The sequence below is a fragment of the Suricata suricatta genome, chromosome 10, assembly GCF_006229205.1.
Source record: "Suricata suricatta isolate VVHF042 chromosome 10, meerkat_22Aug2017_6uvM2_HiC, whole genome shotgun sequence".
In the NCBI taxonomy this organism is placed as follows: domain Eukaryota; kingdom Metazoa; phylum Chordata; class Mammalia; order Carnivora; family Herpestidae; genus Suricata; species Suricata suricatta.
Genome location: NC_043709.1, coordinates 60,127,043 through 60,153,929, shown reverse-complemented (window position 1 = coordinate 60,153,929; position 26,887 = coordinate 60,127,043). Strand labels below are relative to the sequence as shown.

The 26,887-nt window shown below is 54.3% G+C and overlaps 2 protein-coding genes and 1 long non-coding RNA gene across 3 annotated transcripts; 2 read left to right on the top strand and 1 right to left on the bottom strand.

The window, feature by feature from the left end:
• The first annotated feature begins 4,182 nt into the window (after nucleotides 1-4,182).
• Nucleotides 4,183-6,371, top strand: HOXC11 (homeobox C11). The gene is made up of 2 exons (XM_029955845.1): nucleotides 4,183-4,864; nucleotides 6,139-6,371. Exons 1-2 carry the CDS (start codon nucleotides 4,183-4,185, stop codon nucleotides 6,369-6,371), a joined length of 915 nt encoding a protein of 304 aa, XP_029811705.1.
• A 7,918-nt stretch (nucleotides 6,372-14,289) lies between these two features.
• On the bottom strand, nucleotides 14,290-15,952 carry LOC115305392. The gene is made up of 2 exons (XR_003914762.1): nucleotides 15,840-15,952; nucleotides 14,290-14,978 (listed from the first exon to the last, which is right to left on the bottom strand). It is a non-coding gene; the product is annotated as an uncharacterized LOC115305392 (long non-coding RNA).
• A 429-nt stretch (nucleotides 15,953-16,381) lies between these two features.
• On the top strand, nucleotides 16,382-21,527 carry HOXC10 (homeobox C10). The gene is made up of 2 exons (XM_029954696.1): nucleotides 16,382-17,132; nucleotides 20,401-21,527. Exons 1-2 carry the CDS (start codon nucleotides 16,382-16,384, stop codon nucleotides 20,676-20,678), a joined length of 1,029 nt encoding a protein of 342 aa, XP_029810556.1. The 3' UTR covers nucleotides 20,679-21,527.
• Nucleotides 21,528-26,887: the final 5,360 nt, after the last annotated feature.

Genomic DNA, 26,887 nt, shown 5'->3' with positions numbered 1-26,887 from the left:
AACGGGCCAATCCCGCCCAGAAAAGGCATTTCTGTGCTGCTGCGACTGGGTTTGGACACCAAGGTCCAACGGTAGTGGCTCCATTTCAGACTGCTTTTAAGACATTTCGCTCATTTTAGAGCATTTGGTGAGGGGCCCAGTGAAACTGGCTCGTAAAATGGGACTTTTATGGGGAGAAATGGGGTCGCGTTGCTAGCCTCCTGGGACAATCCCTCAGCGGAGGGAGGTGGGTGGGGCTGCGGGGGCGGAGGAGCTGCCCTTCTCCCAGCCCCTATCTTTTCCAGGAGCCGAAGGAACTTCCGAGCAGCGTCTGCGGCTTGGGTGACCTGACTTGGGCCCCTGGCCTTGGGGAGATGGCCAAGGCTGAGAAAAGGTGGGGGCTGAGAACCGGCAGTCCCACCCCTTTCTAATTCTCTGGCTGGGGGTGGGAGGTGTCCCGGGTGCAGGGTAAACTGCTGGCCTGAAAATCCTCTAGCCCGCTAAAGGGATTATTAAACGCCTCAGTATTGCTGAAAAATTCGCACAGAAGGTGCAAGCCGGTTTCTAATGGGGACTGGCTCATGTTGGCCGGCCAAGCCTCTGATTCCTGAGGTTGTTCTCCCACCTATTGCTTATCTCTTACTGACTCCACATGGGACTGAAGTCCAAGCCCACCAGAGTTCTAATGGCCCCTCTTTCTCCTTTCTGACTTTCCCTCCCAGTGCTCTGTCCGTGGGATGGGACCCTTTCCTGGTTATCCCAATCTGCTCTCTAGAATCAGGACGTGGGCAAGACGGAAGGCCAGCCAACACTGTGTGTGCGGGGTGTCCCAGGCGGGAGTTGGGAATTCAGGAGATACTGCCCCCTTCTGAAGCCACTTCTGGTGGCTGTGTGTGGACTGGACCATCACTGGAGTCTGTCGCAGCCCTGATCAGGGTGCCGTATCAGCTGCGCAGACTGAAACTGCCTGCTAGCGGCCCGGGCAGGCTGGTGGGCTGGAGGTGCTGACTGAGGCCCCCAAGAACCGGTGAGGTAGGCAGAATGGTCCTGCCCTGGAGGATTTCGGGTGAAAGATGGGACTCCAGGATTGTGGATCGTGGAAGTACCACAGGCACCCACGAGGTGGGGAAGGGGGAGCCACCTCTGCACCAGGGAGGGAGGCTTGCCAGGGTTCTTAGGAACTGATTTGGGGCCACAATGGAGTATCACGTTGGGGGACGCACCCCTGGGATAAACCTGAGGCAAGCAACTCAGTCTACGCTTTGGGGTGGGCCTGTACCTAAGGCTGGGCAAGGAAGGGGCCAGTCCACACCACGGACATTCTTGCCAATCAGTGCCTTGCTGACCTCAGTAACAAGGGCCTTGTTTCCTTGACCCCAGCTGCAGCCTCCAGTTGCTGGGAATCTTTAAAAAGTTGTTGAAAACTTGAAAGTCAGACCAAAACTGGAAAAGAAATTGAACTTCATGCTTTACTTTCAGGGGGAAGAATATTAATTCTCAGAAGCCTTTGTTGGGAGACCCTAGAGTTTCCTGGACATCAACTTCTTGGACATTCTTTCTTGCCTCCGTTTTTTGTTTCAAGGAAATAAAGCTGCCTGTGGCTCTTTGCAGCCGCCTTGCTCACTTTTATGGTGGCCCTGGAATAAACTTTGGTGGTCAAATTCAAGTGCTCAGGCCCACAGCTGCTCCTCACAGGAAGCATACCCCCTCCCTACTGTCGGACCTGGCAGTACAGAATTTGCCTTGGGGGCTTAGGCCCCACAGTACCCTGGAGACCGGGATGGAGATGGAAGCAGGGCCCTGGGGGGAGCTGGGGAAAGCCGAGGCTGAGACTCTGATCCCTTATCCACGCCTCTGCAAAGGATGGGGGTACCTCTCACTTCCCTCTTGCTGGTTCGTATCACTGTTTGGGGAACATTTTGCCTCCAATAAACTTGAATTTAATGAGGTCAGCACGAACCCCATAAAAGCCATAGTCCATAGTTCCCCATCATTATAATTAAAAACGCTAGCCCCAGGTCACCCTATAAAAAGGGGTAGAGGAAGGAGCAAAACCAACAGAATTTTCTTCTTGCAGCCTCTCACTGACAGAGAAGTCCTACACTTGAGCAAAGCCCCAATCTAGTTCCTCTTTGCCCTCATTTAAGATCTGGCAGGGACTAAAGAAGGGCTCAGGAAGAATGGCCCAGCAATTAATGGGTAGAGGGGTGCTGGGGGCCTATCCTTGGGTATTCCAGAGCTACCCCAACAATGGGACCCATGGCCAAGGTAACTCCGCCCTAGGTGATGTTCTAAAGACTGAGCAAATTTGGGGACGCAAGAGGGTTGAGACGGAATGGATTTGGAGGATTATATTTGGGGACAGGATGCAATTTTTTGTGTCTTCTCCATCTGGTTTTGGGGCCACAGTACGTCACCAAGATCAGCAAGGAAAATACAGTCCAAATAATATTTTTTAAATGGAAATCAATTTTAACCAAGAGTCTGGGGTAAAAAGAAAGAAAGAAAGAAAGAAAGAAAGAAAGAAAGAAAGAAAGAAAGAAAGAAAGAAAGAAAGAAAAAGGAAAAAAAAGAGCACTTGGGCCATTTTTGGCTGTCCCTGAGTCCTTGGGGACTTTGATCCTCCCCTCTTACCTGAACAAACCATGCTCTGGCAGTCCTTCCTTGGATCCAAGGGTGCTTTCTGCTTGTGGCGATTGCTCTGGCCCCCTGGATCTAGTCCAGAACCTTTCAATAAAGTGATTCACAGCTGCCTAACTGTGTCCCATGGTACCCAGAGGGATGACAGGCAAAAGGGGCAAGAACCACCGACTCTACCTCTTGGGCCACAGCTATCTAGGAGGCTGGCAAATGTGGATGAGGTCAGGGAAAGGCTGAGAAATGGGAAAGAGCCACCAAGGCCTGCCTACAGACCCCCTGGGAACAGGGTTGGGGGCCTCTACTAAGGAGTGGCCCCCAGCTCTGCCCTGCCCACTCAGGTGCCTCAGCTCCTTTCCACTGCCCTGCTGGTCTGTCCAGTAGACCCACAGCTGGCCCCACTGGCCACCTCCCAAACCCCAAGTCGCTCAAAGATAGGAGCCCCAAACCCAGTCCCCCATCATGTCCTTCCTGGACCCTGATTCCAGGCTTCTTTTCAGCCCCCAAGCTGTGGCTGAGCCCCAGACCCAAAGAACCTGGGACAGAGAAAATACATAGATCTCATTTCAATCTTTATCTTTGGGGTTTGAGATTTAAAAAATCCACAGTGGATGTAGCTCTCTGCACATTGATTGACAATAAAGGCAGGCATGAAATATTCACCCAGGGCCACTCTCTCATACTAAATATTTAACACAACATTAGAGAAGGTTTTTCCCAGACTTCGCCAGGCACCGGCTGGGCGGCTGGCGCGCTGCTTACCACTCGTTTATGACTAATCTGAGTCCCTAGCCGCCGGCAGCACAGCAAGCCAGACAAAGTTGGGACACTGGCTAGCTGCTGGGCTGCCTCACCTTTGGAAAACTTCACATACTCTTCTGGGGAGTCTCTCCAAAGGGGAAAGGGAGTCTTGACATACAGCCCTGGCCAAGAGAAGAATGGACTTCTTCAAACTCTTGTAAACAGGCACTGGCCCTCTGCGGGTTGGCCGGGTAAGAGTCCCTGAGAGTTGGGGGGAAGGAGTCACATCCCTTGTGGGACCAGACAGTGGGGCAAGAGGTCTTCATCCCCACCTCGATCTTGGGCTCATCACCGGGAGGAGGCAAGACCCCCCATATGTGGGACCCCTCCTCCTTCCCCCAATCTTGAGTGGGGGAGAAGAGCAGCGGCTAGAAAAAAAATACAATTACCCCCTCCCAGCCACCTCCCCCGCCCATCCCACCGCCCACCCCACCCCAACCCTCTCTCTCCTCCTTTCCTCGCTCTGTGGAATGGAGAGGAGGGGAGTGACGAGAGAGAAAAACGAATACAAATCTGCAATTGATTTTCATAATGTTTCTGCGGTGTTTGCAAACCAATCGCCTGAACGTCCCCATCTTACCTAAGAGAGAACCCCTCCTACGTCTGCGAAGTGCTCCGAACTGATATATGACAATATCTACTTTGGATCACGTGCTCGGAGAGAGAGACTAAGACGGATAACGCGTCATCTCGCCTTCCCAAATTTTCCCCCCTCGCTAGATCGGGTCCAAAACCTCCATCTGGAGCCGGCAGGAGAAGAGAACGATGTTTAACTCGGTCAACCTGGGCAACTTCTGCTCGCCGTCGCGCAAGGAGAGGGGCGCTGATTTCGGCGAGCGAGGGAGCTGCGCCTCCAACCTCTATCTGCCCAGTTGCACTTACTACGTGCCCGAGTTCTCTACGGTCTCCTCCTTCCTGCCCCAGGCCCCCTCTCGTCAGATCTCCTATCCCTACTCAGCCCAAGTGCCCCCGGTCCGGGAGGTCTCCTACGGCCTGGAGCCATCCGGGAAGTGGCACCACCGGAACAGCTACTCCTCCTGCTATGCGGCGGCCGACGAGCTCATGCACCGGGAGTGCCTGCCTCCTTCCACGGTCACCGAGATCCTCATGAAAAACGAAGGCTCCTACGGCGGCCACCACCACCCCAGCGCCCCGCACGCAGCCCCCGCCGGCTTCTACTCCTCAGTCAACAAGAACAGCGTCCTGCCTCAAGCCTTCGACCGTTTCTTCGACAACGCCTACTGCGGTGGCGGCGACGCGCCTGCCGAGCCCCCCTGCCCCGGCAAGGGCGAGGCCAAGGGGGAGCCTGAGGCGCCCCCGGCCTCGGGACTGGCGTCCCGGGCTGAGGCGGGGGCCGAGGCCGAGGCCGAGGAGGAAAACACGAATCCCAGCTCGTCCGGTTCAGCCCACTCGGCGGCCAAGGAGCCGGCCAAGGGAGCCGCCCCCAGTAGGTAGCAGCGGCCGGGATACCGGCGGGCAGCGAGGGAGGGAGAGGGAGAGGGAGGGCGAGAGCAGGGGGGAGGCGAGGAGAGCGGGGACGGCCTCGTGTTTTGGGTCAGTCCGATTTTATGTGGAGTTTTATAAGCATTCAAAGGATTTTATTATAACCTACAAAGCCCTCTCTCCCAACGACTCGACTTTTTACGATGGAGAAGGGGTGGGGAGGGAGGGAAAAGGGCTCTTTGGAAAAGCCGGGTGAACCCCCCCTCCCCGTTATCTCCCTCGGTCTGTGAAATTTTTAAAAGCGCCACCATCGCGAGCGATATTAACTTTGATCGTGAACTTAGAAGAGCATTTAAGGAAGGATGGGGAGCCGGGCTGCCGGGGGGGGGGGGGGGGACGGAGGGGAGGGGTGGAGGGGGAGAAGGGGGAGGGCGAGGGAAAGACAGGGAGAAACTCTGAGAGGGGGAGTGGTGGGGGAGAGGCAGTGGAGCAGAACCTGAGACCGGAGAGGCCAGCCAGGACTGCTCTGCTTCTTTTAAAAACTATTCTTGAAATGTTCAAACTATGTGTTCACGGGTCCCTGAGCGGAACCCCAGCAAGCCAGGGGTCCTGGCGACTAGGGGTGGGGAGAGGCGGCTCGGAGCTCCCCTAGGCTCCAGGCCTGGGGCTCAGTGTTTCACTGCGGTCCGCGGCCTCAGCGCCGGCCTAGCCCGGTATCTGGGCAGACGCGGCCCGCCGGGCGTCCTGGGGCGCCAGGGCCCCCGGAAGCGGCTCCCGGGTGTCTTTGGTGCCTGCTCGCTCGCTTCCTCCTCGCCTCCCCACTGCTCCCGCCCGATCTCACTTCTTCGCGCTTGTTCTCTGTGGTCCCCCCAGATTTCTGGGGGAGGGGTGGTGGGTTCTCAGAGCCACTAGGAGGGCAGCGCTGGAAGGGGCAGAGGAACGCGGCCGGGCAGGCGGGGGGGGGGGGGGGCCCAGGATGCACTTGGCCCGGCCGGCTTCCTTCTCCCCCAGACTCCGTCCGCCAGAGCTCTAGCCCGAGGGGAGGGGCGTCGACCCCGCGGAGGCCGGGATCGGACGAGCCGGACTTGGCAGGGGGTCCGGGGCTTGCCCCAGCGCTGCGGCCGGCGCGCGGAGCACCGGCCGGCCCGGCGGGAGGGCTTCCCGGCGGTGGGGCTGGGAGAAGGGCCGCTGAGCGCTCAGCGGGCTGGGGTCGCCCGGGTCTCACGTGTCTCTCTCCCCTCTCCTCGCACTTGCCCCCTCCCCTCCCCTCCCCTCCAGACGCCCCCCGCACCCGCAAGAAGCGCTGCCCTTATTCGAAATTCCAGATCCGGGAACTCGAGCGAGAGTTTTTCTTCAACGTGTATATCAACAAAGAGAAGCGGCTGCAGCTGTCCCGGATGCTGAACCTGACGGACCGACAAGTGAAAATTTGGTTTCAGAACAGAAGGATGAAAGAAAAAAAACTAAGCAGAGACCGGCTGCAGTATTTCTCGGGAAACCCTCTGCTGTAACGGCAGACCGGGGCCCTTTTGGGGGAGGGAGGGAAAGGGGGAAATTATTTTATTTTATTTTTATTTTTTATTTTCTGACTCGCCTTCTTTCCGCGGGTGGAAAACTGGACTGTGGCCAGGGCTGGCCCCCACTGCCGTCGCCCGCACTTCTTTCTGGAACCTCCTTCACCTTCCGTCTGACTCTCGCTGTGGGACAGGGACCGAGCCTGGAAAGAGGGTGAAGGGAAGTGTCCGACCCACAGCGAGTGGGCAGAGTTGGCGCCGAGGCCAAGACTCTTTATTTAAAAGAAAACACACCTTCTCGCGACAATGTCTTGCTGCTTGGATTTGGTGGGGGAGGGGCGAGAGTCGTGGGCGCCTGAGCTAACAATCCTTGAACCAAAAGCCTTCCCTTGCCCAAGTGAAAAGATCTGCTAAGACACCGTGTCTGCGAGGGGAGACATTGGGCTCCCCGCCACTATCCCACCTCGCCCCACTGCTAGGGGGCAGCTAAATGTGATCCTGCCTTGCTGTGAAATTCCTGTACCTTCGACCTGGTGTTAGGTGTGCAAAGTCCTTGTCCTACCTCTGTCTGCGCCCAGGCACCCGCCTGAGCCTAGTTGTTCTCCCTGTGAATGTGTAGAGTCCTTTTTTGAAATTTCTTAACTGGTGCATTGAGGTTTCCTAACCTATTTCCAAGCGTGCCCCAATCCATGGATTTATAGTTGTAGTCCATGCAGTTGTTACCTCCCCCCCCCTTTTTTTTTAAGGAAAAAAAAAAGAGTGGGGTGGAGGAAGCAGTAGGGAGGTGGGATTGGGCGCCTCCCCCATGCTGGGGCCTGAATTTTTGTAAATAAATTTCACAAGCATTGCTTTCTACCCAGAGGGGATGGGGTGGGGGGAGGACTCGCCTGGAATGAGATTCCAATCACCCTTCTCTCTCCATGTGCCTGAGTGCGCGTGTACTGAGCAATCCCCACCCTACTTCCATCCCAGAGGGATTGCTGTGATTTTTTTTTTGGTGGCAAATAAAGATATTTCATTATGTTCAATATTATGATTTTATTTGACCCTTTTATTAGCCCCTCTTCTCTTAAAATCCTCAGTGCTCCCAAGGCGGAGGAGGAGGAAGGCGGGAGACCCCAGCTGATGAGGACAGGCGGGCTAAGGTGAGGTAGCCCGGAGCTGGTGGGCCTGCACCCTCTCTCTGTTGGCTGGGGCAGAGCCTGGCGGTAGCTTCCTCCTGCTCTCAAGCTGAGAACCTTCCACTGTTACTCTTAAAGCTCTCCTTTCTTACGTGCAGCCCAGAGCTGCGTCCAAACGCCCAGCAACGCTTTCCGTTTAAGTACACGTTTGTTGTGGAGTTAATTGTAACCATCATCGAATTTAAATTTATAGGAATTTTCTTGGCTCCGCCACCCTCCCGCCAGATGTCTCCGTCTGTCGCAGTTAAATGTGCAGGGTTGAGGGTAGGGCTCTCATTTTTTTTTTTCTCCATGAGAAGACTGTATTGGAATTTTTATATACAGTTTTGAAGGAGGGAGGGGAGAGGAGAAGAAACCAGCCCCCTCCCTTTCTTCACCAAGACTGGCCCTGAGGGTGGGAATGTAGGGCTGGGCCCCCCTCCCCTCGAGCACAAATGGCCAGGCTCCTCCGGACACAACAAGATGCTAGATTGGGGCCACCCTGATGTTTATACATTGGGTCTCCCAGAGGAGAAGCCCCAGAGGTCTGTGTTGTAAAAGGATGGCATGATGTGGGACACTGGGTAAGGAGGTGCCCCATGGGGGACATTCACCACACCCATCTATATTTGCTGCCTTTTTTTTTTTTTTTTTGTGGTATAAAGATAACCACAGTCCTTTCATGTGCTTTCAGTGAAGGTACTCTGGCAATCTCTGTTCCAAATTCGTTATTTAGGGGCAAAGATTTGGAACTAATTCTCTCATTTTTTCCCTCTCTTTGGAACTGTTCTTGTGTAAGTCAAAGAAAATGTTTTTGGCAATACAACTCTGTGGAATGAAAGACAAAAGCATCTTGATCACAATCATTTCCAGTTTCCGTCGTTGTTTTTGATGACTGGGGTCCACACACCTTCAGTATATGAATCAGTCATGTGTACATGTGAGTCTTCAGATGGAATTTGAAAGCTAGGGCATATAGGCAGCCCCACAATTCCCCTATGTGCCCATACACAAATATTTTAAGTCAGTGTACCTGTGGGTGCACATGAAAACGACTATTGTATATATGCTTTTTGCTGTAGGATGGAGTAAACCTGACCACAGGCACATTAAGGGCTTGGGTCCTCTGTGGTGTGTGACCACTGGCAGTGTTTATGAGTGCCAGTAAGAATGCAACTGAAGTCCTCTGTGTGTGTGTGTGTGTGTATGTATGCACTAGACCACTCTAGCCATGATATTTATCCCCCAGTCATATGAAGGAATATTGTTGGCCTGCTGGCCATGTTTCCTATAAAACAAGATGGCGATAACTCTCTAAATAGATAGAGAAAAATAGAGAAATATATTTGAAACCTACAACTACCACTTTCCCTGCAATTTGCATCCCAGGAAAGATCCCTGGCCCCAGAAGGGATTTTGGAAGACTGGATGTGTGTGGGGGGGGTGGCATAGTAGAAGAAAAACAAAGGCTTCTGTGACCCGAGCCCAGCAACCTGCCAGTCCTTGGTGACCCTCTAAAAAGAGAAAAAAGGGGTGTCTGCCCCCCCAAACAAACCCACCTTCTGGCCCCTGGGACGTCTAACCCCCCTTGCCGGTCAGGGGCACTCTGGGCTCAGCCTCTCTGGGTAATCCCCTCCAGCCGAGGCGCTGCCGGGGAACAAAAGATTTCGTCTAGACGCCGCCATAAAGCACCCCCCCGCGCCTCTAAACCCAGTTTCATTTCGCCCTTAACGACCCAGTCTGGCCTGTGTTAGAAAATGCTTCCGCTCTAAATAGTAAACAAACCCTCAGCCGATGGTCTTGGCTCCCCCAACACACCTCAGACCCCCACGCCATTACCCTCTTGCCCCGCATTTTCCCCCTCTTTTTCTCCAGCTTTTCTCAGCTCCCAGCTCCCCAACCCCCCCCCCACCCCCAGTAAATAAACCCGAGGCCGAGTTCAAAGTTTCTCGGAGCTAAGGAGGAATGTTGGTTGTAAAAATCCAAGTTTATAGCGCACGTGGGAGTTTACAAGGGTATTAAGTGGTGTGGGCTGAGAGAGAGAGCACTCTGGGCCCCTCCCCCTCTCACTCTGGGCTTTAGGGGTGCAGGGGGAACCTTGGGGATTTGCAAGGAGAAATAGGTTGGGGCCAGCCTTGCGCTGGGGTTTCTTTGTCCCTCAGACCCCTGGGTTGCTGAGGAATTGGGATGCAAGGGCCTCTTGGAAGACAGCTCACACAAGCCCCACCAAGCACCTCTGAGAGAAAGCCCACAGGTTCTAGGTGTCCCAGATGGAGAGGAAAGGCTGCTCTTGCTTTGGGGAAGCAAGAAAGTTGCAGACCAGGTGTCTGAAAGGTAAACCGACATGGGCATACCTAAAGCCAGTTCTCAACCAGAGGGAGAAAAACTACTTGGGACTAATTTCTCGAGTGGGCTGAAAGCAGAGAAGGATTTTCGCACCAGAGCAAAGAAGAACTTTGAACTTCAAGGAAGTCAAGGGCGCCACCCCTTCCCTCTCCCCGCCCCTCTCAGGAATCCGTAGGGCAATTCGTTTCTGGGCCAATATTCCCTCAAGGGGGCAGTCCCAGGGGTTTCCTGGTGCCCCGGGGCTGGATAATATTGTTTGCTGAACCCTCGCCGCTCTGAGCCCGCCAGAACCGTGTGCACGCGACTACGCTCTTTATTATTCATATAAACCTTTGGAAAAGGCAACGCCCGGGAAGTTTTTATAACTTTGTTTGGCATAAAAGTTTTACAAGCTCCCTCCTCCCTTTTTTAAAAACTTAAAGTTTTGGTCTTGCCATGGAGTGAAATTTCAGGATCGTTGGGAGGTTGTAGGGAGAGAGGTTCTGGGGCCCTGTTGGGGGAGGTGGTGGTGTCCGAAGCCATCTCGCTTTGCCTAAGGCAAAACAAGGCTTAAAGGTTGGAGTCAATCTCCCCCCCCCAAGCCCCCCGCCAGGCCCACCTTGAATCCAGCTGTGGGGGCTACCAGCTAACAGAGGCTGTGGGCCTGCAAGAGAGTTCTGGCTTTTGAGACAGACCCTCACCGACCCCCAAAGTTTGGACAATGTCACCAGGACCAGACCTTCCCTATCATATCCTCTTGTTCTCTTGCAAACATTATTCTCTCTCTCTCTCTCTCTCTCTCTCTCTCTCTCTCTCTCACACACACACACACACACACACGGCCCCAAACACTCCCTCAACCCACTGCACAGAGTAGAGACCCATAACCTTGACTCGGATTGCTGATTTAGGAGAGTCTAAACACATAGTCTTGCATCCCTGTTTCTTGCAAAATCCACAGTGAGTTTGAAGAAAGACAGAATTCAAAACGCCAAGAAATTCCTGCCCTTGGGTTCCAGGGGTTGCAGTGGTTGCAAGACTGAAGGAGAAGGAGGGCCAGCAGGCTGCAGTCTGGAAGCTCAGAGAACAAAGGTGCTCATGTGGGAACATGGCTTTGGGCTGCTAAGCCCACCAGTGACCCCTTGGATCTTATGCCCCAATCTGGGACTGACAGAGCCCCACTCCTTCATTTCCCTGGACTCCAGCCTTGGGGATGTCAGTTGGGCTCAAATCAAGGCTATTTTACTGTTCAGCTCTGGAGATCAGGACAAAGAGGGAGCGACTTCTCCAAAGACAGACCTGATGGAGGAGCCTCCTTTGCGGTGATGGGATTGAAGATACCTGAGCCCTGGAACTGAGTGCTTCAAGGAATGATCGGGAGTCAGTAGGAACGTGCCCCAGAGCCTGCTTTTCTTTCCCTCTAATGGCGACTGCTGAGGCCTGGCTGCTGGCCGCCGGCAGCCGTACACTTCGCCTTGTGAGGAGCTGAGTTATTAAGGCTGAAGGCAGGAGAAGGTCAACTCCAAGCCTGAGCAGTGAGGCTGGGGAGAGATGCGACCGAGCCTGGTGCTTTCCCCTCCCTGAATCCTACACAACAGAGAAAAAACAAGAAAGGATTGGGGGGGAGCAGAAAGTCAAGGGGGAAGGAAAGCCTTGAGGAAGGAAGAAAAGACCAAAGAACAAATTGTGTAAGAAAGAAAGAAAAAGGGAAGAAGGAAATGAAGAAAACAATGAATTAAGAAAGAGAAGATCAGGGAAGAAATGAAGGAAAAAAATTGCAGGGGGGGAAAGCGAAGGAAAGAAAAATAGAGAAAGAAGCGAATAAAGAGAAAGAAGGATGAAGAAAAAGCAAGCAAGGAAGGAGAGAAGGATGGGAGAAAGGAAGGGAGGAAAGGGAGAAAGAGGGAAAAAAGATGGAAAGCAGATCTTCGGAAAGGAATTTAGCCGGTGAGCAGGGTTTTCTCTGGAGCAAGCCGGCCCAGCCACGACCCGGACTTGCCGCTGGAAACCCAATCTACTGGGGCAACTTGGGAGCAAATCACTAAAGTGGGGGGCAAGGCGTCCCCTGACCAAAACATACTCCCATCTGTCTCCTTCTCTCAAAGCTTCTTTTCAAAGTGTTTTCTGTCTGGTTTCGATTCAAGAGGCAAAGTGAAATAACTGGCCGGCTTCGGCAGGGCAAGGAATGCAGTTGTGTTGGCTCAGGTTATGAGACTTCAGGATATGGGGATTGCAGGGGGCATGTTTTTTAGGTAAAGGTGACTGTTTGTGGCTGTGCGCACACAAGAGCAATTTAGACAAGTATGTGAACGGTAAATTCCATAGCATCTGGGTGCAAATGTGTACAACATCCAGCTGTGAGAGGGACTCTGATGGCCGGGCTCCCAGGGTGGCTGCGAGATCCGGAGTAGACTAGAGGTCCCTCCAAGTGTCCTGGGTCTCCCACGTCTCGTCTCTCTCGTACCTGTTTGAAAATCTCTTTCCTGGGCTTCTGAGCATTCTTCAGTTTGCCCAGCATTTCCCTGATCCCGGCTCAGCCCGGGCAGAGCCTTGTGTTAGTGAAGTCAAAAGCAAAATTTTCCTTCAAGTTTTGGGATGGGAATGACTTATCTGGGCCTCCAAAACAAGAGGGAAACTGCCTGCTACTTTCACCACTGGAGTGATTTTGTTTTCCATTTCACTTGAAGAGATCTCAATACACGAACTTTATTATTATTTTATTTTATTATTTTACCCCAAAGGGAGAGAGCCGCTCTTCCATTTTTCACTTCACTTCACCTTTGGAATTTCCCAGATGATTTCCTGAACCTCTTTGGGAACCTCTCCTAATTTTCCTCTGCAAAAATCAGGGTGTTTCTGGGGGCATTTGGAGGGCTAGAGCTCGGGAAAACAGCCGTGGTCCCTTTCTGTTCGTTGAGCACTACATTTTCCTTCTTCTGTTTTCACATGGGGACCCCTAGTGCCCCAGCCCTCAGTCTGCCCTCTGGAACCGCGGACCTTCCTGGAATATGCAAGGAGCACCCTTCTCCACTCCCCTGCGCCCAGTCCCACAGGCCCAGCCCCCCATCCCTGCTGCCCTTCCAGGTTCTGGGTACCGAAAAAAAAGCATACACGATGCCAAAGTTCTCAGGGTGGGTGGGATTCGTCGACAAGTAGGCACAGCCTGAGCCCTGGTCGGGCCTGCAGCCCTTAAATTTTCACATCCCCAAATTGAGGCAAGAAGGGGAGCCCCGGCATCAGACATAGGCTCAGGTCTCTGAGCACTCCCAGAAAATTGGGGAAATGGTCTAATAGGGTGTATACAGCAACACAGACTTCTCTTGACCCCAATCCAGTGACCAGGGGCGCAGGCCTGAGGGTCTTGGCTCTGTGGGGCAGGGTGGGTGGGTGCCCGGCAGTGGCAGCAGGCGGGATGGCCGTGGCAGCCTGATTGCCTTTGAACGCCAGGCCCAGACAATAGGATGGAAACAGCCTTTGCTCGTGGCCTCGGGGAAAGACCGAGCCCAAGGGGCAGGGCTGGGACCCACATCCGACTGTACTTTCTCGGACCCTCTCAAATCCTCCCCTCACCCCATCCTCGCCCTCACTTCTTCCTTTCTTTCACCTCCACGGGGGCAGAATCCCAAAGTCTGCAAAAACCCAACAAGTTATTCAAGTCTGCGTCCGCTCAGGGTCTCCTTTAACAGCTCCGGGTTTGCGTTTATCCTGCGTAATTAGAGGCAAACGTTTGTCCCACCGGGGGTCCCACTTAGGCTGATGAATTTGATTTCTTTTTTCATTAATGGGCCGTGTTTATCATACTTTTAATTATTTCAACTTTAAACACTACTCGTTCTTGTGAGGAGGTGAGAGCCGAGCGGGAGGCTCCTTCCCCCGGGGGGATTATTTCCATTAATAATGGCAAGAATTCTGAAGCGACTCCAACCCCTCCCATGGCTGGGGTGAGGAATGAGTTTTGGGTGGGTGTCGGGCTGGTAGGGAGAGCCGGGTCCGGAGGAGGAATGACTCCGCTCCTCCTCCCTCCTCTCTCGCTAGTTCCCCAGGTTACATCTTGGGGCTTGCTGTTTTTGAGAGGTAATCTGGAGTTTGTCTTCTTTGTCCTCTGCCACCTCCCTCACCCCCTCCCAGGCTGGGCTCCGATCCTTCCCCTGTGAGGCTCTTGGCAATCCCCCACCACCCCAGCGAGGTCCCAGCCTGGCCGGAGCAGAGGCTCCGGGAGCCCTGTGCAGGCCCCCAGCTACGGACACCGAGACCGCAGGAAAAGTTAAGGTTGGCCAAGCAGTACCTGGGTGTGAAGGAGAGGGCCCAGCAGACCCCAAAACAGGGGGCAAGGGCAGGGGACAGGGACGCCAAACTCCAGGGACAGGCACACCAGGCGGGAAAATAAAGGAGATGTGAAAGAGCGGGGGGAGGGAACCCCCAAAGCCATATAATTCTCAATTGCTTTGGTCTTTAATTTCATCGCCCCATAAATGAGGAAATATCAGTTCCCATACTAAATTTTTATCCCCGGCTGATAAATATGACGGGGAATTTTCGTTGGGTCCTCGTAAAAGCGAACAGTTTCGATCAAACTGGTGGGGAAAGACTTATGCAGATAATACAAACAGAGTGGCCATAAAGTCTCTGCCGTTTCCCGAGGGGTGGGCGGTGGGACAAATGGCTCTCTGGATTGAGTGCCGCCCGGGCTGTCCCAAGTCTCCTCTGGGGCCTAAACAGCCTAACCTTGCCCCGGCCAACCCCTGCGCCGAGCCCACGGCGACCCCTGCAAAGGAAAATACAAAACCGTTTCTAATCTCCCCTTCCTGGTCTTGCCAACAAGTCACACATTACACATTTTCTTCCAGGATTCCTGGGGTCCAGGGACCTTTGTGCTTCCTCTCTTGCCCCCTGGATGAGAGAGTTCGGCTGATTTCTTTCCGAAGTCCTTTTCTAGCAGCCGCTGGCTTGGGCCTCTCCAGAAGGGATCCAGCCTCCACACTCCACACCAGGGTGCCCTGAGCACCGGTCCTTGCCCGGCCAGGCTCCAGCCCTTTGGAAAATCGAAACCCGAGGCTTCCTCCGGGGGTGGGAAATGCGGGGCGACCGGAAAGACAAGTTATTCTCCGGATTCCGTTTCCTGAGGAAGGGGTGGAGAGTTTAGTTCGCTTTGGGAGAAAGGCGATGGAGAAACGAAAAGAACTACTTAAAACATACCTTGTCCCTTATTTCTCGGTTCCCTTTATTAAAAAATAAAAAACCACAAAAACAAGCTGGCTCCTCTTCCCCATTGTAAAATGCCCCTGCCAATCTCATTTGCTCTGTAAAGGACATGTCTCTGGGTAGGATTTTGTCGCATCTGGTGTCCTAGTTTCCCGTGTGATACGTGACTCCCCACAAACCCGCGGAGGCCCCGCAGGCTCCCTCCTTCTCTCTAGGAATATTCCCTGTTTTAGTGGGGGCAAGGTCAATTAGAAAGCGAGGGCCACCAAGGCCTGCAGCAAAGCAGCCGAACCGACTCCAAGGCCAAAGCCTTCCAGCCCTGAGATGGTGACCCAAGAGCCACCCACCCTGCAAAGGCCAGGCTGCGCTCCCAGAGCCTGGAAGCCGCTGCCTCTGGTCTTCGGGTTCCTCCTCCCCCAACCCTTAGAACCGCTGGAAACCTCCTTTACCCGTCTGGAGCAGTCCTGAAGTGATGGTGACCCCCTCCTTGGTCCACTCCAGACACTGGAGGTTCCTCCCTCAACCCCCACAGGGCACTTACAACTCAACCAGCTTTCAAGCACGGAGGTTCCGGAACTGATCTCCCCGGCCAAGCCCGGCCAACCGGGATGCAGGAGAGCACAAAGTTTAGTTCTGTTTGGGATTCCTTAACTTTTTCTCCCTTTCTCTGCCCATTGGAACCCTCCCCACAAACTTCACCCCACACCCATCCCAAAGGAAGAAGCGGGGCCGAGGGGCCAGGAGAGGAAAAGAAGAGGTGAAGAGAAGGAAGAAGTACCTGAATCATGTCTTGACCTTTTAATTTGAATTTGACTGTTTTGAGCCCCAAGTTGCCTTGCTCTCTCCCTCTCTCTTGCATTTCCCCCCTCTCCGTCCCACTTTCCCCAAGAGTTACAGGCTGGTTCCCGGGTAAACAAACCCCATTCTTCCTAGAAACCCCCCCTCCCACCTTCCTCCACCCCTCTCCTGCCCCTGCCGCCCCGGGGGCGCTTCCTTTGTTCGCGGGGAAGGGCTCCGGCGCCCCTACCCCAAGGCGGCTGCTAGGTGGCGCTGTTACTCCATGCTGCGCGCTCCGCCTGCCGACAACTTGACCCCGCTTACGTCACGGCCGTCTGAATCATCAAGGCCATTTTCAAATCCCATTGGTCTAGCCGTCACATGGTGAGGACCGAATGCGCGGATAATTATGGAGCTGATATTTCCCCCCTCCCCTTCTTTTCCCTCCCGCCCCTCCAACCGCCCCCCCTCCCGGATGGGGAAAAAAAAAGATGTCAGCTCCTCCGCTGTAGTATTGCTCCTTAAAAACCCCTCTCTCTGAAAATGACATGCCCTCGCAATGTAACTCCGAACTCTTACGCTGAGCCCTTGGCTGCGCCGGGCGGAGGAGAGCGCTATAGCCGGAGCGCAGGCATGTATATGCAATCTGGGAGTGACTTCAACTGCGGGGTGATGAGGGGCTGCGGGCTCGCGCCCTCGCTCTCCAAGAGGGACGAGGGCAGCAGCCCCAACCTCGCCCTCAACACCTACCCGTCCTACCTCTCGCAGCTGGACTCCTGGGGCGACCCCAAAGCCACCTACCGCCTGGAACAACCTGTTGGCAGGCCGCTGTCCTCCTGCTCCTACCCACCTAGTGTCAAGGAGGAGAATGTCTGCTGCATGTACAGCGCAGAGAAGCGGGCGAAAAGTGGCCCCGAGGCAGCTCTCTACTCCCACCCCCTGCAGGAGTCCTGCCTCGGGGAGCATGAGGTGCCCGTGCCTAGCTACTACCGCGCCAGCCCGAGCTACTCCGCGCTGGACAAGCCGCCCCACTGTGCCGGGGCCAACGACTTCGAAGCCCCTTTTGAGCAGCGGGCCAGTCTCAACCCGCGCGCCGAACATCTGGAGTCGCCCCAGCTCGGGGGCAAAGTGAGTTTCCCTGAGACCCCCAAGTCCGACAGCCAGACCCCTAGCCCCAGTGAGATCAAGACCGAGCAGAGCCTGGCGGGCCCAAAAGGCAGCCCCTTGGAGGGCGAAAAGGAGCGGGCCAAAACTGCGGACTCCAGCCCAGACACCTCGGATAACGAAGCAAAAGGTAAGGCCGCCTGGGCCGCGCGGCCCGGCCCGGCTGGGACGCTCGGGCACTCGGTCTTCGTGGCTGGGGCGGGGGCAAGGGGAGGGTTGGGCCGAGGAGGCCCTGGACGGTCCCGGGAATGCGATCCCGGGGCTTGCGACTCGGTGTCTGCTGAGCGCCAGGCTGGTGGCGCGTCATTTGGCTAAGGAAGGTAAGCGGCAGAGTGTAGGGGCCGGGCCGGCAGCGGCCGTGGGCGCCGAGACCCGGGAGTGGTGCGCACCGCGGGCAGCCTGCAGGCGCCTGGTGCTGCCCAGGGCTGATGACGGCTCCCGGGCGCGTGCTGGCTTTGGTTTGCTTGCTAAACGGTGGTGACTGGGGGGCTGATGTCCCCCATTCAGGTCAGAAGCTTGCAAAAAGCTTAAAATGGCGATCTCAGGCCAGGGACTAGGGAAGACTTGAGTGAAGGGGGATTTCGCTTTACTGCGTTTTCCCAGTTGAAAATTGTTTCCTTCAAAGCGCGATCTGTTGTTTGTGAGTCTGATTTGTGCCTGTGGTTTGGGCTCCTGCGGTTTGGGTTCAGCCGGGGGGCCTCAGGCAGCGGGGCTGGGGCGGAAAGAGGTAGAGGTGAAGGGCTGACCTACACGTCCCTCCCTTCCCCAAAATCCAGGCTTGGGGATGGAGTTGGAACAGGGCATTTGGGATGTTGCAAGTTCTTTTTTTTTTTGTCTTTTTTTTTCTTTTTCTTTTTATAGTTAAATTAAAAAAATTTTTTTTCGTTGTTTTCCAAAACAGCTTACAAATCAGTGGTTGGGAATTTTCTGCATGCGTGGCAAGCGGTTTTCTCCTGAAAGGGAATGTTGCTTTAGTTGGATTTCATTGTGATTTTGGTTGGAGAGAGAAAGCCTATCCAGAGTTCAAGCTCAGGGTTCAAGATTCATTTCTGCTGCAGGAACAGAGGGCCTCTAGGACCTTTTTCTAACACCTGGAGAAAGAATGTGGAGGAAATGAGAACAGTGGAGGGAGCCTGAGGGGGCCGACTTTCCCTGAAAAGTTGAAGCAAAAAACATCAGAAAAGGCCCAACTGGAAGGAGAGGAATAAACCTGTTTGCCATGGCAGTGGCTCCTGGAGTCTGTATATAAGTGGGGCACACTGGGTGTGGAGGGAGATGAAATACTGAGAGCTGAGCAGACTGGGGGCGGCCTGGATCTTGTGGCGCTTTGTATATGGATGCGGTGCACACGCATGCCTGGCAGTGACCTGTTTCACACTCACACACACACACACACACGCCTCTCGAATGCTTCCCACACACTCACGCATGCCCGTGCGCGCGTGCTCTCTCTCTCTCAAACACACACACACACACACACACACACACACACACACACACACATGCTGTTTTGGCGGGCAAGGGTAGAGCTTTGCCCTCTCTTGGGTCTCCTCTGCAAAGGTGGCCTTGGCAAATCAGCCCATGGAGACCCCAGCCAGAAGAGGAGCACGCGCGTGTTCATGAGGCTGAAGGAGAGAGTGAGGTACACACATACACACACACACACACACACACACGAAGCCTTCCCTGTTGCACTTGTGCAGCAGGAAAGTTTAATTTTGTGCCCTCTCCCCAAACCCTGAGCTTTGTTGGGACACAATTTTAGGATGGGGAAAGCTGCATCCTAACCCCCACCAAAAGCAAAGTCAAGGTTAATAAGTCTACCTTCTAACTCAGACTGCCCCCATTCGGGTAGGCACCCCTTTCTCTCCTGTCCTCTCCACAGCAAACCTAAGCCCCTCCACCCCAACTAATCCCCCTAAGTCTGCACTTTGCCTGTGCCCTTCTTGCCTCCATCTCCCCCCATATGGTGTCTCAATCAGCCACAGCCAAGAGGGCTTTTCACCAGACTTCCTCATTTGTAATTTCTCCCTTCCCCCCCAAATCCAACAACCCCAATAAGAAAATAAACAGGACAGGGTTAAATGTAGAGAGCCTCTAAACAATTTGGCAAAAGGCTGCAGGTGCAGGGGCCGGAGCAGAATTAAGGACATTCAAATGTCTTAAACTACAGCTTCAAGTTTGCATTTTTTTTTTTTTTGGTGTCTCTTGATTCCCATAGGGCCCCTGTCCTGTCTCATTCCCCAACAAGATAAGAGCAAGGAATCTGGCAGTTTCATTTGGCAAAGCGGGGAGACAGAGCCATCAGCAGAGTCCTTTGCTGGGTGCCCTTCTTGAGTGTCTGAACTCTGGGCTTTTCCCTAGAAAAGATGGCCAAGGTCTCTTCTGCTGCTTTTGAGGAGCAAAGCTGGTCCATGCCAGCAAGAATATGTACCAAGGAGAGGCGCTTTCAATCAGATCATGAGAAAGACACCCTATGCCTATAGCATCTCCTTATGTAAATAGACACATGTGTCCATATCTATGTGTGTGTGCATATGTGTAGCCTTGTGTATCTCTACAGGAATACACATGTGCATAGAGGCATACATATCTCTAGAGACTAAGTGGAGATTTCCAGGAGGCTGCATTTCCTCAGGATATCTCTCTCCCTTGACCTTAGGTCCCATGGCTAGGGCAGTTGTCTGAGGATCGCTCAGCATGCCCCAGAGCTGTTGCCCCTGACCTCTGCTGCCTGCACCAACAGCCCTGCTTCAGCTACTCACACCTGGGGGCAATGGCCAGGAGAGGAAGAGCTGGCAACGGGAGATTGAAAGGGGCAGAGTTGCTCTGTGGCACTTCAGGTGGGAACAAGGGCTGGGGTTCTGGTGCAGGGACAGCTGCAGTGGCTTCTGGCCACAGAGACTAAGGCGACATCCCTCCACTGAGTTGAAAGGGGTCAAAGCTCTCTGGCAATTGCGCTAGGCAGCAGGGGGGACTCTGTAACCCAGTATGGGGCCTGGGAGGTGCTTTGCCTTCCAGTTGGATTTTTCTAGAACTGGAATGAAATGGGGTGGGGTGGGGGAGCTGGTGAGGTTGATAGCGCATGCCAGGGTCAGGAAGCTGAGGGAGAGTGAGAGTACTCAGAATCTGCTAGGTCAAGGTGGATTGGGGTAATTTAATTAATAAATGCTCTGGAGGCAAGAAGTGTCTGTCTTTCCCCATATGAGTTAGGACCCCCAAAGAAATTCTAAGAGCCCAGAGCCCAAGAGGACCTCACCAGCCAGGCCTGTGGGGGTGAAAGCAACCCCCGTGTGCTCCCTCAGCCCCCCCCACATCAGGCTAGCAAGAGGCCGCTGCTTGCTGCAAGGGTTTGCCTCTTCAAGGGATACTTACGTAAATAATGTTATTTTTAACAGAGGAGATAAAGGCAGAAAACACCACAGGAAATTGGCTGACAGCAAAGAGCGGAAGGAAGAAGAGGTGCCCCTATACTAAACACCAGACGCTGGAATTGGAGAAAGAATTTCTGTTCAATATGTATTTGACGCGAGAGCGCCGCCTGGAGATTAGCAAGACCATTAACCTTACAGACAGACAAGTCAAAATCTGGTTTCAAAATCGCAGAATGAAACTCAAGAAAATGAACCGAGAGAATCGGATCCGGGAACTGACCTCCAATTTTAATTTCACCTGAGCGCGAGGCCTCCCCTCCCCCTCCCCCGTCTCCCCGCTCCTTCCTTTCCCCGCCCCTCCTCCCTTTGTGCCTGGTGGTATATTTTTTTTCCTCCCCGAGTATAAATGCAACGCGCCTGCAAAAAAAAGGCAAAGACCTCAGACTCTCCTTCCAAGGGACCTATGGTTCATGCTGTGAAGATGCATCCACCTAAAGCATGAGAAATGGGGTGCCGGCGCTGGGGTGTGGTGTGCCCGCATAGACGAGGGTGGGAGTGTGGCTGGTGTGTGTGTCAACCCCTCACTCACCCACGCACTCACACACACCATCCTGTCCTCCATGCAAAGTTAAGGTCGAATCCGCCCGATCATAGGGGGGGAAAGAGGGAAAAAAATCAACCAGAGAAGGTCTGTAATCTCGAAGAGCACAGTCAGAATCGCTCCTTCCTTGCTGCATTTCCTCCTTAGGATAATAGACATTTTGGAAAGTTCGGCTCGTGTTTGTGTGTTTGTCGTAGCGTCCAGCGCCTCCACCAAACCCTCTCCGTGTCTTTACCTCCCAGTTGCTCTGAGAATCTGCTTGAAGTCTCGTATTTGTACTGCTTTCTGCTTTTCTCCCATCCTCCCAGCACCCCCACATCCCCCCTGCCACTGACACCTCAGAAATTCCATCCAGAGGAATACAAAAAAATTTAAAAATTTAAAATAGAACATAGTGAAGCAAAGACAGAATGCCCCCCCCCCCGCTTCCCAAATATCACCCTGTCCCTGTCTGGGAGTTGTGTTATTTAAAGATATTCTGTATGTTGTATCTTTTGCATGTAGCTTCCTTAATGGAGAAGAAAATCCTAATAAATTTCCAGAATCGTAATCCTCAAATGGGTGGTTTTTTGTTTTTAAATGTTTTTTAGCAACACCCCCACCCCCAAAGAGGCTCAGTGTGTGGATGTGTGTGTTTTGTGTTTGACTCATCTCCTAGAGCCTTTCTAGAATGTCTCTTGGCGGGTTTAATGTAAGTGAGAGACCATAACGTTGATTTAAATATTATCCAGGTGACCACAATAAGTCAAGGTCATAAAACAGTAATGTCAGGACGGTCTTGGTGCGCGCGAGAGGTGGATTTTATGATCTGCAAATATAATGTGGTGCTGCAGTAAAAGATGCATTTAAAGGTGACTGGAGGAGGGAAAGAGGCAGAGAGCAAACTGCAATCTTAAGGAGCAGACGGATCTGATTGCCTGGGGTGCTGGGCCAGGCACACCCCACCGCTGCTGGGGGAACCCCAAGAGCCCCCCACCTATCCAAGGAGAGGAATAAACTTAACCGCCGGAGGGGGACGAGGAGCTCAGCCACCCCCCCCCCTCGACAGCAGCAGCAGAAGCTCGGGCAGAGGCAGGAGGAGGAGGCGGCGACAAGGTAAGAGAAGCGGTTTCTTGTTCTTCTCTTGGCGGCAGGAGTGGGGACTAGCGGTGTCTCCAGGTGTCCGGCGTGCCGCGGGCACAACAGGGAGGAAGGTGTTTCGGGCGTCTGAGCTTTCTGAGAACCCAGGCTTGCCATGTGGCTGCTCGCAGTGGAGGGCAGTGGCCAGGAGCTCCCTCTCCTCCCCTCCCCGACCCGCTGCCTTGGGGGTCGGCGGTTAAAGGGGTAAATTGGTGGTTTTTGGCTTCGTTCGCGACTCGGGCACTTAGGGTCGCCTTGAGGTCCACATATGGGTCTAGATGTCGCTCGGTCTGGTCGTCCGCTGGCGGAAGCAGGGGGAGGGTGGGCTAGAGCGGGCTGGAGCTTGAAGCTTAGGTTTTCTGCTTTCTGCTGGTTTGGATGTGAACCTTATTCAGGCTCTCGATCCCCACACTCCCTGGCCATGGGGCTTTGCCAGGCAAGTGGCCTGATTGGAAGAGGCTCTGGAGCACAGGCACCCCGGTTCGGCCACCCATAGATGCAGGGGAGCGAAGCAGAGCTGAGAGAGGGAGAAGATCAGGAGCAATCCAGGAGGGAGCACAGGCGAGCCAGATGGACCAGACAGGGGACCCAGCTCAAGAGTGGAAGGACCCTCCAGCCTCCACCAGGGCCAGGGCCAGAGGCAGGGGAATAGCTATACTACGGTGCTGGGGGCGGGGCGGGGGTTTGGCGGCTGGAGGTCCCATTTCACCAGAGTTTCCCTGAGCAATTTGCTTAGACCCCGAAGCTGACGAGGCAGTCAGACCCCCTACCCACCCAGCCACCCAAAGTCTACTCTCTAGTCCTTAGGGAGGTTGTGGGGGGCGGAAAGGGGGACGGGGCTGAATTTCTTCCTTCCCCAACCCCCTTCCCTTCTCCTCCCGGTAGATGCAAAGCCGAATCTCCCGCCCTGCTCGCTCAGCTGATCTGTGGCTTAGGTAGTTTCATGTTGTTGGGATTGAGTTTTGAACTCGGCAACAAGAAACTGCCTGAGTTACATCAGTCGGTTTTCGTCGAGGGCCCCAACCCACCTACCCCGCTCCTTCCCTCCCCAGTGGGACTGCCTCACAGCCCCCTCCCAGATAGGGCAAAATGGGTACAGACCAATGAAGGCAAGCTGTGAGCGGGGCCTCAGGACAAGTCTGAAGAGCCCCGTTTTATCCTGTCCACTCCTCAGCCTGTCCCAATCCCTGTGAGTGAGGGAGAGGAGTTTTTTTTTTTTCCTGCAGCTATTGTTTCCTGGGCCCAGCTGATGGAGACAAAGAAAGTCTAGCCAATTCCAAGGAAATTCAGGAATTTGAGTAAGAGGTGGCCTGGAGGGCCAGCTCAGTTGGGTAGCTGGGTGGGGCAGGATCAGTAGGAGAAAGGAGAGCACAGAAAGAGAAGGGAGTCTCTGGAAGGGCTAGTTTCTCTCACCTGCCACCTCCAAAGACAAAAATCTGGCTGTAGTATGCTAGGGCTGGAGCTTCCCCTTAGAAAAGTGGGGTGACTGGTGAAGGGGGATCCCAAGAGTTGGAGAACTCTGCGCACCAGCTCCACCACCTCCCCTTCCCTTTCTATAGTTCCATCCCCAATGAGAAAGGACATATATTTAGGATGTTAGTAGGTTAGAGGAAAGCCATCAAGTCCAAGTAGAAATACCCGCCTCACACACACACACATCCTATTGGGAGACATCAGGGCAGGAACCTGGGTCTAGTCTCTGTCTAGCTGTCTGTGGCTCGTAGGCCTGGGTCTGTTGTGGCTGTGGTTGTCAGGCAGCTGCTTGTCTTTGCAGTGTGTGGAAACGTCTGGGTAAACGGAGACTGCCAGCGCCCACCATTACCATATTGTTGGGAAGGTTGTTGGCTGATGCCAGGGGGAGGAGGGGAGGATAATGGAGTAAAGGAGAATCTGGGCAATGTGAAACTTTGCAACGCTTCTTTCCCTCCTTTTTCCACCTGGTTCCTCAATCCTGGCCCTGGTTGCTAGAGAGAAGTCTCTCAAAAAAGGTTTCTCTTCCCATGGAGAAAAATGGGGGGGGGGGTCAGGGAGAATGGGGAGATACACCCCTGCTCTCAGAGAGACTGGGAAAGAGAAAGCCAAAAGGAGAAGCACAGGCTGTTGGTTCTCTTTGGAATTAGTAGGGTTATTAACACATTCTCAACTTGGAGGCAGGGAACAGAATTGTGTCCTGTAACAAAATATAGACATGGTGCTATATTCTCACAGTGGTCTGCTGGGGGGATATACCTACCCTTGTATGAGTGTGAGTCTCTATTTCTGTATCTCTGGCTCCTCCGGGATCTCTCAAATCCCAAGTATATTTTTACATGAATACTTCATGTATTTCTCTTTCTCTCTCTTATACAAAGAGATTTCCTTTGACCCCAGGGAGGCTAGAGGAGAAAATGGGATAGAGCCTTTCTTCTCTCTAGCTGAATTTGTTAGTCTGTCTTTCTGTCTGTCCCTCAGTCCTTTGTTGAGGGAAAATAATCTCTTCCCTTGAAGGAAAATGCTCAAATCTCTCTATGGCTCCCAGGGAAATAGGGAGGTTTTTAGAGAGGAAGGCCAGCTGGTGCGAGGCAGGCAGGGGTTCCCCTGGTTTGGGAGCCCTTAGCAGTCTCTGAGTTTTCAAGCTGTCAGAATCACAGGGCCAGTTGGAGTGCAGGGAGTCCCAGGCAGGGGCGGGGTGCTCAGGAGTGCCTGGCTTGGGGAGAGTGTCCCTGATGGGCCGAAATTCACCAATGAACGACTTTTGCGCTTTGGGTCTCTCTCTGCCCCTGTTTCCGTTTCAGGGCTGGTGGGCTTATGGGGGGGGTGGCCTCAGAGCCACGAGTGGGGGGTGTCCCCCTCCCCAGATCTTGGGGAATGGGGCGAGTTCTCACCCAGCCAAGGTGAGGGCCAGCCTGGCAACCAGAGTCCACCCCAGGGCCCTGGGACTGTAGATTATGGCTAAGGCGATGGTGATTATTTATTCGCTTCGCTGGAAGGGAGTCTTCAGAAGTAACAGCGTGAAGAGGAGGGAAAAAATTATCTCTCGTCTGCGGATATTAAGATGGATTTTTATTTCTTAAAGGACCCTCCCTGCCGAGAGCGCATAAGCGTAAACTTAATATATGCTCCGCAGCCCAACTCCAGAAATCGCAATAAAAGTTAAAACCTCCCCTACTGGTTTTTTTTAATTATGATATGGGAAAGAGGAGCAGGATTTATAGAGCTGAACTCTCGGCGTGTGAGTGTTTAAGACTTGCGGGAGACGGAGGAAAAGGCAAGAGCTCGCCAAGGAGAGCTTTGGTCTCTGAGATAATCTCGCGGGCTGCGGGGGCTCCGGCTTCGCCCGGCGGATCTTCTGTAGCCTCCCTGGGACCTCGGCTCCCTGGTTCCCCCCAGCACCCTCCGCCCAGGCCCACGGCCTTGCCTACGCTCGGAGATGCAGCCTTTCTCGGGAACAGGTGAAGGGCAGCAGCGGCTGGGGACTGGAGGCTGCGGGTGGGAGCGTCAGGGCACTGGGCTTTGTATGTGTCCCGTGCTGGGGAGGAGGTCTGCGGTCCCAGGCAGGGCCGTGGGCCGAGTGTGGCCCGACGGGCGCCTTGGCTAGGAGGGGTTGTCAGGGCCCGGCGCGAGAGCGCGGACAAGGTGGATTGTGTGTGGACTTTGGCCGCAGACGGAGCAGAGAGGGCTCCCGGGCAGAGGCCAGCCTCGAGGCGGGCAACCGGATGTTGAGTCTGTAGGAAGGACCTTGAGGTCTGTTTGGTGTTTGGGCTGCTGGGGGCGGCGGCCCGGAGTGCGGAGCGCGCAGTGCGAGGGGCGCGGCGGTCCGTGTGGGCGAGGCAGCAGGCCCCGCACACCTCTGCAGCTGCAGGGCTGTGTCCAAGGCGTCTGATCAGAGACCGGCCAGTGGTCAGAGCTTGAAAAATAAAGGCGGTGGAGGGTCTTTCTTTCTTTCTTTTCCACATAAGAGGTCCTTTTCTCTTTCTCTCTCTCTCTCCCTTTCGGAGATACCTGGATTTGGTCCAGAACAGGTTGCCCGCAGGAGGGCCCCGCGAGCGGCAGCGCGCGAGGGAGGGAGAAGGGGAGGGAGGGCGAGAAAGAGGGAGGGAGAGAAGGAGGGCGGGCAGCGGCGGCTGCGGTGGCCGGGGCTTCCCTCCCCCGGCGGGAGGCGGCTGCCCTGCATCTGTGGCCGTGGGGAGCCGAGGAGCAGGTAACGAAGGCGCTTCCCGAGGCGGGATTGGATCAAGCCAGAGGGACCGAGTCTTCCGGGTCTCTGCCCAACGCCCTGGAGGGGAGAGAAGGTAGGGAGATCGGCGCCGGCCAGGCCTGGCAGAGAGGCCTCGGGAATGTTGAACCTGTATTTGATTTTAGGCTCACACTCATGTTGTGAGTCTGCCTCCGGAGGAGTCGCGGTTTGCCTGTCTGTCTGTCCGTCTGAGACCTCCCAAATCCCAGGCTCTCCTTCCAAGAGCTGGAAAAAAAAAACCCGGGAAATTTCGTCGGAATGTGCACTTTCATTCATTGGATTCTCTGCAACTCAGCGGGGCTGGTTGCTGCTCCCCCAAGTTGGAAGGGAGCTTTCCTCCAGCGTCCTGGATGCCGGATCCTCTGGTTCCCTCCGCCATGGGCTTGAGTTTCCGGCTCCAGGTTCGCGGGTTGCCCTGAGGTTTGAGGCCAGACAGCTCCTAGTCTGGCAGGGAGGGCGGGGGAGAGACTAGCGGCTCTGGCCCCTTAATTGTACTTCGGACCCGTATTGTCTCTCCTTTCGCCACCTCTGCTTGCTCAGTCTGGGCTCCAAAGTCACTGCAAATTTCCTTGCGA

Excerpts from the sequence above, each read along its gene's own strand:
- HOXC11 (XM_029955845.1), top strand. The coding sequence starts at position 4,183 with ATGTTTAACTCGGTCAACCTGGGCAACTTCTGCTCGCCGTCGCGCAAG. Across the intron at positions 4,865-6,138 it reads GGCCAAGGGAGCCGCCCCCA|ACGCCCCCCGCACCCGCAAG; the intron begins GTAGGTAGCAGC and ends CCTCCCCTCCAG.
- HOXC10 (XM_029954696.1), top strand. The coding sequence starts at position 16,382 with ATGACATGCCCTCGCAATGTAACTCCGAACTCTTACGCTGAGCCCTTG. Across the intron at positions 17,133-20,400 it reads CTCGGATAACGAAGCAAAAG|AGGAGATAAAGGCAGAAAAC; the intron begins GTAAGGCCGCCT and ends TATTTTTAACAG.